Source organism: Schistocerca cancellata, chromosome 2 (genome assembly GCF_023864275.1).
Source record: "Schistocerca cancellata isolate TAMUIC-IGC-003103 chromosome 2, iqSchCanc2.1, whole genome shotgun sequence".
Taxonomy (NCBI): domain Eukaryota; kingdom Metazoa; phylum Arthropoda; class Insecta; order Orthoptera; family Acrididae; genus Schistocerca; species Schistocerca cancellata.
In genome coordinates, this window is record NC_064627.1 from 293,470,894 (window position 1) to 293,484,043 (window position 13,150).

A 13,150-nucleotide genomic window follows, 5' to 3' on the forward strand; every position below is an offset into this window, starting at 1 on the left:
AAAGCTGGGCGTCATGGTTCTAACCTCCATCGCAAAGGCATAAAACAAAAAAAAACGGTTGAAATTTGGGTAAGAGGGACTGTGACGAACTTCCCATCGTTTGATACGTCCTCGGCGGCAAGGGGCAGAATTGTGGTTTTATTTGGTGCCAGTGTGACATCATTAACCCACCTTAGACGTCATATGAATTTCTGAGCTGTGCCCTTTTGTTCACATATGCCGACGCGTTGCTATTTGAAGCTTCGTCGAACCCAAGAGCAACGTCAGAGCCTGCCACACTTATGCATCATTACAGAGGTAGGTTGTATGCTCCTTTTAGCCAAATTTCAAACTTAAGCGTCGCAATGAGTGGGAATTACGGGACTATAAGAACTGCACAGAAAACATAATTGGACAGTTTCAGTAATACACAAAAATAAGCTTTCTGTTGTCACTTTTAACCGGCTCTTCTCCGGCAGTGAAGGACTGTCGGCGAAGTAGATTTTTAATTATCCCTCGTTCATATAACCGTCTTGCATATTGAACAATAGCATCGAGGCTACAAAAATTATCTGTGAACATGTATATCTACAATTGTAAAATAATATGCGGCGTCTTAATTGCGTTTGTCATCGAACTTGTTAATAACTTTTACAAAAATTCCCGAGATGAGTTGTTACAGCTGCTCGCCAAGTAGGCTTCACTGTGGTCCGTCTGATTCCCGAGAAACCTCTCCGTGACGTGACGTGTCCATGACGTTCTGTTGACGGCGTATGTGAATACCACCCTTTGAACAAAGGAGGAGAATCTTTTGACGTGACGGACATGGCGGTGAGGTTCCATCAAGTGTGAATCCATCTTTATATTGATGTTCCGTGCGAACTGCTGACATTATTGCAGTCTGGGATTAATTGGTAATAGCTATGAGACTACGAACTATCGATAGTTTCTTCGACTTTCAACTCATATATTATCTATGGCTTACAAACCGCCAGTTTTGTTTGGGTGGTGTTTTGATTTGGTTGTATGTTTATCCAACCTAGTTTGCAGTCTACAATAGTCAGTGGAGCTAGGAGTATGTGCTATTGATAAGAACTGTGACTGTTACTTCAAGATTGTATACGACTTACAAACCACCAGTTTTGTGTGTGATGATTTAGTATCTAAAATGCTTGTCAACACGTAAAGTTTGTTTTTTGTAATCGTACAGAGTAATTTAAATGGATCCTCCACAATATCTAGACAGCCAAGCATTGTTGAAAGGAGAGTATGAGACACAATTTTTCGGATTTTCCTCGAGATTTTTATTCGTGCACCGTAAGTTCACTTTGTTTTACATGTAGTTAGTATACAAAAGTGGCTTTAAATTCCGTGTTTTGGCTGTCGTTCTACAGTGGCAATTTATTTTTTATTTGCTATCGTAGGTTACCTTGTTTAGCTGAGGATGTCACATTTCGCGACACTTAAGTGCAACAACTTACACTGAAAATGTTTTGGGTAGATCTTTAATACAGCGTATCGTGTAAACTGCATACTTTCGTAACGCTTAAAAAATATCGTATTCGATGGATTTCCTATTTACCCCTGTGTTTTACAAAAACATTCAATTAAAGATCACTGCAAAACATATTTTAAATGGTTTGTTGTGCTGAAGTATAGCGAAATGTGAGTTTGCGGTTGAACAGTGTACCATTATTAAGTTAAAAAGAAGTCTATCTTTTTTAATCGCCGTTTTGGAAACTAATCGAGTCAAAACACTGCTCTGAACGCTTGTTGACACGTTTGACATTTCGAACACCGATGTTCTTACTTCCTTTCACCGGTATATGTATTTTATGGTTTATGGGGAACAGTCGGCTGAAGATGTTGGAAAGAATAACATCCTGCGATACCGCAGAATGTGACTGAAATGATTGAAAGAAACCACCAAAATGTACAAAAGTTTGCCATATTTTGTAGCCTATATTACCCAATCCCCTCCCCTATGCATATCCCCCTCACCTCTCGCATTAGCCGCCCCCCCCCCCCCCCCATGCATATCCCCCTCACCTCTCGCATTAGCCCCCCCCACCCCAAATTATTTGCTAGTCTCCCGTGAAAAGTTAACCAGGTTCTGTTAGGTTTGAGTGTCTGCTGTGTGAAACCTAATCCTGTTCTTATTCATTTTCTTTAATACTAAGTCACTGGATTTTCTCCCCATGTAGAGTGTCATATTTCATTCTTTGTTGCTGTCAGTATACTTCTAGGTTTTTCCAAGGGTCCAGGACTCAAAGTTATATTTTAAATTACTAATAACGAATGATGTAAATATTTTTTCTTAAGTGTTATCAAGTTCATCACTTTTTGATAGAAATATTATGTTTCCGTAGACTTTTTGTAATTGCTATTATATTCTTTTTATATTCTTAACAGTCCTGTTGGCGTAACATAATGAACTTCACTTTAGTCTAGTAAATAATGCAAACAATCATTAGGTATATTTTTTTAATTATGTCATCATAAGTAAATCGTGTCATCATGCAGTATGTAAATGGTGTCTAGGATGTTTTTATGTGTTGGCTTCAGTTGTAGATCTCAGTAGTATGTTCTGTTTATAATTATTGTTTTTCTTGTTGATGGTGGCTTAGCTCATGTTCACTGTACGTATATACATCGAGGTGACAGGTCATGGGATACCTCATTTTGCCCGACATAGTTCAGCAACTTGGCATGGTATGGGCTGAAGAAGTTGTTGAAAGACCCCTGTGGAAATATTGAGCCATGCTACATCTTTACCTGTCCATAATTGCGAAAGTGTTGCCAGTGCAGCATTTTGTGAATGAACTAACCCCCTTAATTGTTCACATAAATGTTCGATGGAATACATGTTGGGTGAAATGGGTGCCGAAATTACTGTCTCAAATTGACCAGAATGTTCTTCAAATCAATCATGAGCAGTTGTGGCCTGGTGATATGGCGCATTATCATCCATAAAAATTCCTTTGTTGTTAGGGAACGTGAAGTCCATGAATGGCTGCAGATGAACTCTAAGTAGCCAAACATAACCATTATCACTCAATGATCAGTTCAGTTGGACCAGAGGACCCAGTCTATTCCATATGAATACAGCATACAGCATTAAGGAACCACCAACAGAGTGCACAGTGGCTTGTTGACAACTTGGGTCTATAGCTTTGTGGGGTCTGTGCCACACACAAACCCTACCATCTGCTCTTAGCAACTGAAATTGGGCCATGATTTTCCAATCATCTAGGGTCCATCTGATATAGACACAAGTACGGGAGAGGCACTGCAGGTGATGTCATGCTATTAATAAAAGCACTTGCATCGGCATATGCTGTCCACAGCTCATTAACAGCAAATCTCGCCGCTCTGTCCTAATTCATATGTTTGTCCTAAGTCCCACATTGCCTTTTGTTGTTGTTTCATGCATTAGTACTGACAACTCTATGCAAACACCACTGCTCTCAGTCATTAAATGAACGTTGTCGGCCACTGCATTGTCTGTGGTGAGAGCTAAGCCTTGAAATTTGGTACTGTCGGCACTCTCTTGACACTGTGTATCTCAGAATTTTTAATCCCCTAACAATTTCCAAACCGGAATGACCCATGTGTGTAGCTCCAACTACCATTCCGCATTCAAAGTCTGTTAATTTGTCATGCTGCCATAATCACATCGGAAACCCCCTCACATGAATTACCTGAGGGCAACCAGTGCACTACTATTTTATACCTTATGTACGCAGTACTACTGCCATCTATGTATGTGTGTTACTATCCCATCACTTTCGCAACCTCAGTGTAAATCTGGTGGAAATGCAATCTGTTTAGGGGAGTAGTGTTCTGCATTATATAGTAGCATGTCAAAGCTGACATCTGGTATCGGCAGATTCAGTTAACCCAACTAGTTTGTCACGACAACCTCCTGTGTGCATTACAGATCACTATGCAGCCACAATTTACATTACAGAAATTAATATCAAAACAAAGCAGAAATTGTCAATGTATGAGGTGCATTCAAGTTCTAAGGCCTCCGATTTTTTTTTTTTTTTTCTAATTAACTACTTACCCAAAATCTATGAAACTGGCGTTACTTCTCGACGTAATCGCCCTGCAGACGTACACATTTTTCACAACGCAAACACCATGATTCCATGGCAGCGGCGAAGGCTTCTTTAGGAGTCTGTTTTGACCACTGGAAAATCGCAGAGGCAATAGCAGCACGGCTGGTGAATGTGCTACCACAGAGAGTGTCTTTCATTGTTGGAAAAAGCCAAAAGTCACTAGGAGCCAGGTCAGGTGAGTAGGGAGCATGAGGAATCACTTCAAAGTTGTTATCACAGAGAAACTGTTGCGTAACATTAGCTCGATGTGCGGGTGCGTTGTCTTGGTGAAACAGCACACGCGCAGCCCTTCCCGGACGTTTTTGTTGCAGTGCAGGAAGGAATTTGTTCTTCAAAACATTTTCGTAGGATGCACCTGTTACCGTACTGCCCTTTGGAACACAATGGGTAAGGATTACGCCCTTGCTGTCCCAGAACATGGACACCATCATTTTTTCAGCACTGGCGGTTACCTGAAATTTTTTTGGTGGCGGTGAATCTGTGTGCTTCCATTGAGCTGACAGGCGCTTTGTTTCTGGATTGAAAAATGGCATCCACGTCTCATCCATTGTCACAACCGACGAAAAGTGCATGTTGCATGTTGACTGCTGTGAAGGTTCCCTTGTAACAAATCTGCTGATAATGAAACTGTACTTCAGGTTGTACCCTGTCAAAGTAAAAAATGGCATCAATAAGATACTGGCTGGATTTCTTTACAAGTTTTCCATTGATTTTTATCTTTTTCAGTATGTTGTTTATTGTTGTTCTTGTGTACTGTAGACTTGAACAAGAAGAGAGCAGGTACCTTTCACGTATTTTCTTACTCTCATGTTTCTAGTAGTAATATAATCTATTTTTCTGTGAGATTTTCCCATAAAATCTTATTCCAGCTCTGTTCATTTGTTTGTGACTGTAATAAAGCACATGGTAGATATTGCACTTAAATTGTGCCATTTCTCTTTTAATGCATGCTGGTATGCACATGAAATGGATGAAAATATGTTTTGTAGCACTCTCTCAGTGATAACTGTAAACCAATATCTGATGCTGAAATGGTCAGTGACCTTACGATCAACTCAAAGAAGGGACACCGTTGACTGCTTTCAATGCGTGTGCTCTAATGTGACATCATCCCTTCTGGCACTGATTGCTTTCATTCACAGCGCCAGGTTGGTAGGTTTCTTCGAAACTGCATGTAAAGAAATGTACAAGTGTATAGTAGGAGAGATTTTTGAGAAATATTTGATGTATTGGTTCCCTGACCCAATGCTAAAGCACACCAGCTGGCAATTCATCAGTTCTGGTTCAATTCCTCATGCTACTGCAACTTTTTTCCCCATTTCTTTTTGTTCCTCACAATGGTAAACATTTGATTATAAAATTTAAATATATTTAAACATTTCAGTTTATATACATAAAATTAATATATTCTGTTAAGAGTACTACCCTCCAAGTCAAAACACTACAGATGGTGGTATAAAAAAAAATCTGATATATGAGGAAATTGAAAGCATAGTGGATATAATAAGTATACAAACAATATACTTGATCTCACTGCATTAGGTAAAGCTACGATCTCAAAAATATTAAGTCTGCCTATCATGGCGGCATGGTGTGGGTTCCTGTAGTCATGTCCTAGTTCATGAACCACGGGCAATGTATGAGTGGCCAAGTAAGTGGTCCCGACAGGCGGGATACCAGTTACTTTGGAATAAGGCTGGGCATCTCGGACATATTCTGAGTCGTGGTTACCTTTGTGCTCATACGGCAAAGACTATCAAATCCACCAATTAGTCCCTCAGCCGTTAGGGGTAAAATCCAATGGGACGTGGGGCAAGTAAGGCTAGCAACCTGCTTCCCCGGTACTTTAAATATGATGCTGGCAACAATCAGAGCAAAATGCCTCGGACCTTTGGAGGTGACGGAGTCCCACCTCTAACTGACAAACCAGGGACTCCTAAGATACGACTTGGCAAACAAATGGTAATGAGATGGGGAGCTATTAATATCAATGGGGGCTACTCTGGGAAGAAGGTAGAGCTGGCAGAGGCTGCAAGTAAGATGGGGCTGGACGTTTTAGCTGTTAGTGACATTCGGGTAAGGGGTGAGAAGAAGAGGAAGTGGGAGAATACAAGGTCTACCTGTCAGGAGTCAAAGCAGGAATAGCACAATGGGGTGTAGGGCTTTACATCAGGAAAGCAATGAAACCCAGCGTAGTTGCAATAAGGTATGTAAACGAATGACTGATGTGGATAGATTTGACAGTGTCTAGCAAGAAAATTAGGATTGTGTCAGTATATTCGCATTGTGAAGGGACAGATCAAGATAAGATGGATAGTTTTTATGAGGCACTCAGTGATGTAGTTGTTAGAGTAAAGGACAAGGACAGTGTTCTGCTCATGGGTGATTTTAACGCAAGGATTGGAAATCGAACAGAAGGGTATGAAAAGGTTATGGGTAAATTTGGAGAGGATATGGAGGCCAACAGGAACGGGAAACAACTCTTGGATTTCTGTGCCAGTATGGGCTTAGTAATCACAAACTCCTTTTTTAAACATAAGAACATTCACCGGTATACTTGGGAAGGCAAGGGAACCAGATCTGTCATTGACTATATAATAACAGATCAGGAATTCAGGAAGGCTGTGAGGGACACACGTGTATTCAGGGGATTCTTTGATGACACTGATCATTATTTAATCTGCAGTGAAATTGGGATTGTGAGGCCGAAAGTGCAGGAGGTCAGGTCCATATGTAGGAGGATAAGAGTGGAGAAACTTCAGGATAAGGAAATCAGGCACAAGTACATAACAGCGATCTCAGAAAGGTACCAGTTACTTGAATGTAGTCAATTACAGTCATTGGAAAAGGAATGGACAAGGTACAGGGACACAGTACTAGAAGCCCCCCAGGGGGTCCACAACTCTTTTGTGGATACGTGCGTAGCGAGCACGGGACCCCGAGCTAATGTGGCCTTCCTTCCTTTCCGGGCTGCATACCTTCCCATTCCTTATCCTTCCCCATCCCTATCTTCGCCCCTCCTCCCCTCACCTCTGGCTCTTTCCTTCTCTTTCTCCCCATCTGGGAGTATGGTTTGTGCCTACGTCCGGAGACGGACGCTCGTAAATGTACTGCATTTCTTGCCTTCCTTGCTTTTATGTCTTCTTCCTTCCTTTGTCCTTCTCTGTCTTTTTCCTTCCTTTGTCCTTCTCTTTGTCCTTTGTCCTTCTCTTTTCCTTACCTCTTCTCTTTCTCTTTTCTCCGCTGCGGCGTTTGAGACCTCTCTTCCTTCCCTTCCCTTTCTCTTTCTTCCTCCCTGTGCGTGTCTGAAGGCCGACCCACGCCCTTCGTGCGTAGCCGGTGACGGGGTAACGCGTAATTCCCCGCCCCGGGTAGACAGGTAGGACACGTACGTACCCCCTGGTAACGGCCAGGCCCAGGGAGGGGTGATTACCCGAGCTGATACCTTCCGAAAATGCCGATTGGTCCCTCCGTCCGTTTGTCGGGAGGTGTGACCTGAGGTGTGAACAATCACCTAAGGCGGGAGTGCCCTCAGAGAGGGCCCCCACAAGGGAGGAGCGCGCCATCGGAGACGCCGGTAATCATGGGGGATTCTTCCGCAATGGTTTCCTCACCTTCCACTAAGTCTAGTCACAAACGTAAGCATACTGAGTCTCAGCCACAGACGATTCTTCCATCGTTGCCACAGTTCCTTGTTGTTTCTCGGTCTGATGAAGGTCATGACTTCTCCACGGTCAACCCTTTCATTATTCAGAAAGGAGTCGACGCAATAGCAGGTCCTGTAAAGTCTTGTTCCAGATTACGGAATGGCACCCTGTTGTTAGAAACACACAGTGCCCTCCAGTCACAAAAATTGCTGCGTACTTCTCTGCTCCACACCTTCCCTGTCCGGGTGGAACCGCACCGTACCTTGAATTCCTCGCGTGGAGTCGTTTATACACGCTCCCTCGATGGATTGTCTGACGAAGAAATTCAGCACTATCTGTCTGACCAGGGCGTAACGGCAGTTCATAGAGTAATGAAACGGGTTGACACGAACATCATTCCAACCCGCACTGTCTTCTTGACATTTGACACAGTTCAACTCCCATCGAAAATCAAAGCAGGCTATGAGATAATTTCCGTTCGCCCTTACGTCCCAAACCCTACGCGTTGCTATCGATGTCAGCGGTTCAATCACACCAGCCAGTCCTGTTCCAATCCAGCCAAATGTGTTACGTGTGGCACGGATGCCCATGAGGGTGCTTGTCCACCTCCATCCCCTCGCTGCATCAACTGTATGGGTGACCACGCTGCTTCCTCTCGAGATTGCCCCGTTTTTAAGGATGAGAAGCTCATCCAGGAAATAAGGGTGAAGGAAAAGGTGTCGACCTTTGCTGCTCGAAAATTATTCGCCAGTCGCAAGCCCACCGTGCCTCAGACAGGAAAATACAGCACTGTCCTTGCTTCTCCTCGGCCAACAAAGGAGGCGGCCACGCAGACTTGCGACCTCACCTTTAGTACCACGGTCGTCAGATCGGCCAGCGCAAAGATCGCTCGTTCAACCTCACCACTTTCGCCTGCCCACTCTATGGCTCACCCTTCGTCGGGTTCTGCTACATCTCGAGCCCAAAAGTCGGACGCCAAGTCTTCGAAAAAAGAGCATACTCGTGAAGAGTTTTTACGGACCGCAGCTTCACAACCATCGGTTCCTCCTTCCTCTAAACAACATTCTTCCAAGAAGGCTACAAAGAAACCCAGTTCCTCTCCTTCTCCGCCAAGGCGTGCCCCCTCTACAGCACCACCTGGCGGAAATCGCCCTCGGCCATCTTCTGTGTCGCCGAGGCGCACTGCTGGTGGCCGGTCAACCGGCCGATCGCTGGTGGCAGGGACTGCTCCTGACCAACTTATGGATCAGGATCTTCTGCCTTCGGCTGAATGCCATTCCATGCTGTCGGTTGCTAGCTCCGAGCAGTCTTTGAGTTGACAGCAACTTTGGTCACATTCCTCCATTCTCTTTTCACCCCATGTCCATTATCCACTGGAATATCCGCGGCATTCGAGCCAATCGGGATGAATTGTCGGTCCTCTTACGCTCCTACTCGCCGGTCATCTTCTGTCTTCAGGAAACAAAGCTGCGTCCCCATGACCGCTTTGTTCTCCCTCATTTTCAGTCTGTCCGATATGATCTCCCCTCTGTTGAAGGCTCTCCAGCCCATGGAGGACTCATGATTCTTCTCCGTGATACTCTCCATTATCACCCAATCCCCTTAAACACTTCCTTCCAAGCTGTCGCCGTCCGTCTTTCACTTTCCGGATACACGTTCTCTCTTTGTACTGTATACATTCCATCGTCCACACCAATGGCACGAGCTGATCTCTTTCATCTTCTTGGTCAGCTTCCACCCCCCTATTTGCTGGTTGGGGACTTCAATGCCCACCACCCGCTTTGGGGATCTCCTCATCCTTGTCCACGTGGCTCTCTATTGCTAGACGTCTTCCACCAAGCGGATCTAGTTTGCCTCAACACTGGGGTCCCCACATTTTTGTCTGCCTCCACGACAACATTATCTCATTTGGACCTTGCGGTCGGTACTGTTCCGCTAGCTCGGCGCTTCGAATGGTTCGCCCTTGATGATACACACTCGAGTGACCACTTTCCATGTGTCCTCAGACTGCAGCCTCAACTGCCATATATGCGCCCGCGACGCTGGAAGTTTGCCCAAGCCGATTGGACACTTTTTTCGTCTCTCGCGACTTTCGATGACCGTCGCTTTCCCAGCGTCGACGATGAGGTCACACACATTACCGACGTTATCCTTACAGCTGCGGAACGTTCAATACCACGCACCTCCGAATTGCCCCGGCGCCCCCCAGTTCCTTGGTGGAACGAGGCATGCCGTGACGCAATACGTGAGCGGCGACGTGCTCTTCGCATTTTCCGTCACCATCCTACTTTGGCCAACTGTATCCGCTATAAGCAGCTCCGTGCGCGATGCCGTCGCGTCATCCGCGATAGCAAGAAGGCAAGCTGGAAATTCTTTATTAGCTCATTTAACACTTTCACTCCCTCCTCGGAAGTTTGGAGTCGGCTTCGACGGTTCTCAGGCGCGCCTAGTTTCTCCCCGGTTTCTGGGCTCACTGTCGCGCATGATACCCTAGTGGACCCCGTCGCAATTTCTAACTCGTTGGGTCAGCACTTTGCTGAGATTTCGAGCTCTTCAAATTACCCGCCAGCGTTTCTCCCGAAGAAACGTGCAGCGGAAGTGCGACCTCTTGCTTTCTCCTCCCAACATCACGAAAGCTACAATACTGTTTTCTCCATGTGGGAACTCCAACATGCCCTCTCATCTTCTCGCTCCTCCGCCCCAGGACCGGATGGTATCCATGTCCAAATGTTGCTGCATTTATCCACCCATAGTCTGCGTTACCTCCTTCGCCTTTATAATCGAATTTGGACCGGCAGCACCTTTCCCAGACGGTGGCGGGAAGCTATTGTCGTTCCCGTTCCGAAACCTGGAAAGGACAAACATCTCCCCTCTAGCTATCGCCCCATTTCTCTCACGAGTAGTGTCTGTAAGGTTTTGGAGCGTATGGTGAATTACCGTTTAGCTTGGTGGCTGGAATCCCGCAGCCTTTTAACACCAGCCCAATGCGGATTTCGGAAGCATCGTTCTGCAGTTGACCATCTTGTCGCTCTCTCCACTTATATCATGAACAATTTTCTCCGGCAACGCCAAACGGTAGCAATATTTTTTGATCTGGAGAGAGCATACGATACCTGTTGGAGGACAGGCATCCTCCGCACACTGTTCTCTTGGGGCTTTCGAGGCCGGCTGCCCCTTTTTCTTCGCGAATTTATGGCAGAGCGCATTTTTCGGGTGCGGGTGAACACTACTCTCTCCCGTACTTTCTCCCAAGAAAACGGGGTACCCCAGGGATCCGTGCTGAGTGTTGTACTGTTTGCCATCGCCATAAATCCAATTATGGATTGTCTCCCTCCTGATGTCTCGGGCTCCCTCTTTGTGGACGATTTTGCGATCTACTACAGCTCTCAACGGACCAGCCTTCTTGAACGACGTCTTCAAGGATGTCTCGATCGCCTCCACTCGTGGAGCATCGAAACTGGCTTCCGTTTTTCACCCAGTAAGACCGTTTGTGTCAATTTTTGGCGACGTACGGAGTTTCTTCCGCCCTCCTTACATCTAGGTCCTGTCAACCTTCCGTTTTCAGACGTCGCTAAATTCTTGGGTCTTATGTTTGACAGAAAACTATGCTGGTCCTCCCACGTTTCCTATCTTTCGGCTCGCTGTCTGCGATCACTTAACACCCTCCGTGTCCTGAATGGTACCTCCTGGGGAGCGGACCGAGTGGTCCTTCTCCGCCTCTATCGCGCCTTAGTGCGCTCGAAATTGGATTATGGAAGCATAGTCTACTCCTCTGCTCGGCCGTCTATTCTTCGGCGTCTCGACTCTATCCACCACCGTGGATTACGTTTAGTGTCTGGAGCTTTTTACACTAGCCCTGTGGAAAGCCTTTATGCTGAGACTGCTGAACCTCCGCTGTCCAATCGGCGAGCAGTCCTCCTGAGTCGTTATGCTAGCCGTCTGTCTTCCATGCCTGCTAATCCAGCCCACGACCTTTTTTTCGACGCCTCCTTTGATGTAGGGTATGCAGGCCGCCCCTCCTCCCTACTACCCCCGGGAGTCCGCTTCCGTCAACTGCTCCATTCTCTTTCCTTCCGCTTTCCTAAAACCTTCCTGACAACTTGGGGTACAGCACCGCCTTGGCTCCGTCCCCGGATCTGCCTGCTCCGTGACCTTTGTCAATTTCCCAAAGATGGTACCCCTACACTTGTTTATCGTCGGGCATTTGCTGCTCTATGTGCAGAAATGACGGACGCCACATTTATTTACACCGACGGCTCGAAAACATCGTTAGGTGTAGGGAGTGCCTATATTGTTGGCGACACCCCAAATCGCTTTCGGCTTCCCGACCAGTGTTCGGTTTATACTGCGGAGCTTTACGCTGTTCTCCAGGCTGTCCACTACATCCGCCGCCATCAGCGGATACAGTACGTTATCTGCTCAGATTCTCTCAGCTCTCTCCTCAGTCTCCAAGCTCTTTACCCTGTGCACCCTCTGGTCCACCGGATTCAGGACTGTCTGCGCTTGCTTCACCTGAGGGGCGTCTCGGTGGCGTTCCTCTGGCTCCCGGGACACGCTGGTATCTGTGGGAATGAGGCGGCCGATATAGCGGCCAAGGCCGCAGTCTCTCTTCCTCGGCCAGCTATTCAGTCGCTTCCCTTCACCGATCTTCGGAACGATTTATGTCGCCATGTTGCTCATTTATGGCATGCCCATTGGTCGGCACTTCCCTGTAATAAATTGCGGGAAGTGAAAGCCCTTCCTTGCGCTTGGACCTCTTCCTCCCGAACGCGTCGTCGGGAGGAGGTAATTTTAGCTAGACTCCGGATAGGGCATTGTCGTTTTAGCCATCGACATCTTTTAAGCGGCGATCCTCCCCCACTCTGTCCCCACTGCTCTCAGCTGTGGACGGTAAGACACCTTTTAATTGAATGCCCCTATTTTAATCCGTTACGCTCCTGTCTACAGCTATCGCCTGATCTATCGTCGATTTTAGCAGATGACACGCGCTCCGCCGACCGCGTTCTACAGTTTATTAGTGACAGTGAAATGACGTCAGTCATTTGAAGCTTTTTTTGGGGACAATCACCCCCTTTCTGTAGTGGATTTTTAAGCAGTCTTCTATTTTTAGTTTCTCCAATTTTCTGACTTTGTTCCCATTGCTGCTGGTTTTAAATTTCGGTTTTTTACTGTCTTAAGTCATGGGCTGGGCGCTAATGACCATAGAAGTTTTGCGCCCTAAAACCACAACAAAAAAAAAAAAAAAAAAAAAAAACAGTACTAGAAGTGGCTAAAGAATGTCTTGGAACAGTAGTGTGTAAAAGTAGGATGAAGCAAACAGCTTGGTGGAATGATACAGTCAAGGCAGCCTGTAAAAGGAAAAAGAAGGCGTATCAAAAATGGCTACATACCAGAACCCAG

General features: G+C 46.0%; 1 protein-coding gene across 2 annotated transcripts in view; it reads left to right on the plus strand.

Moving 5' to 3' along the window:
• The first annotated feature begins 944 nt into the window (after positions 1 to 944).
• The window catches only part of LOC126161655 (protein MIS12 homolog), a 52,572-nt gene continuing 40,366 nt past the window's right edge, over positions 945 to 13,150 (plus strand). For both annotated transcript variants that reach the window (XM_049917649.1, XM_049917648.1), the window contains exon 1: positions 945 to 1,296. Coding sequence is in view for 1 of the 2 variants with exons in the window: in XM_049917648.1 (XP_049773605.1) it covers positions 1,200 to 1,296 (97 nt within the window). In the remaining variant the exon portion in view is untranslated. The remainder of the gene's footprint in view (positions 1,297 to 13,150) is intronic.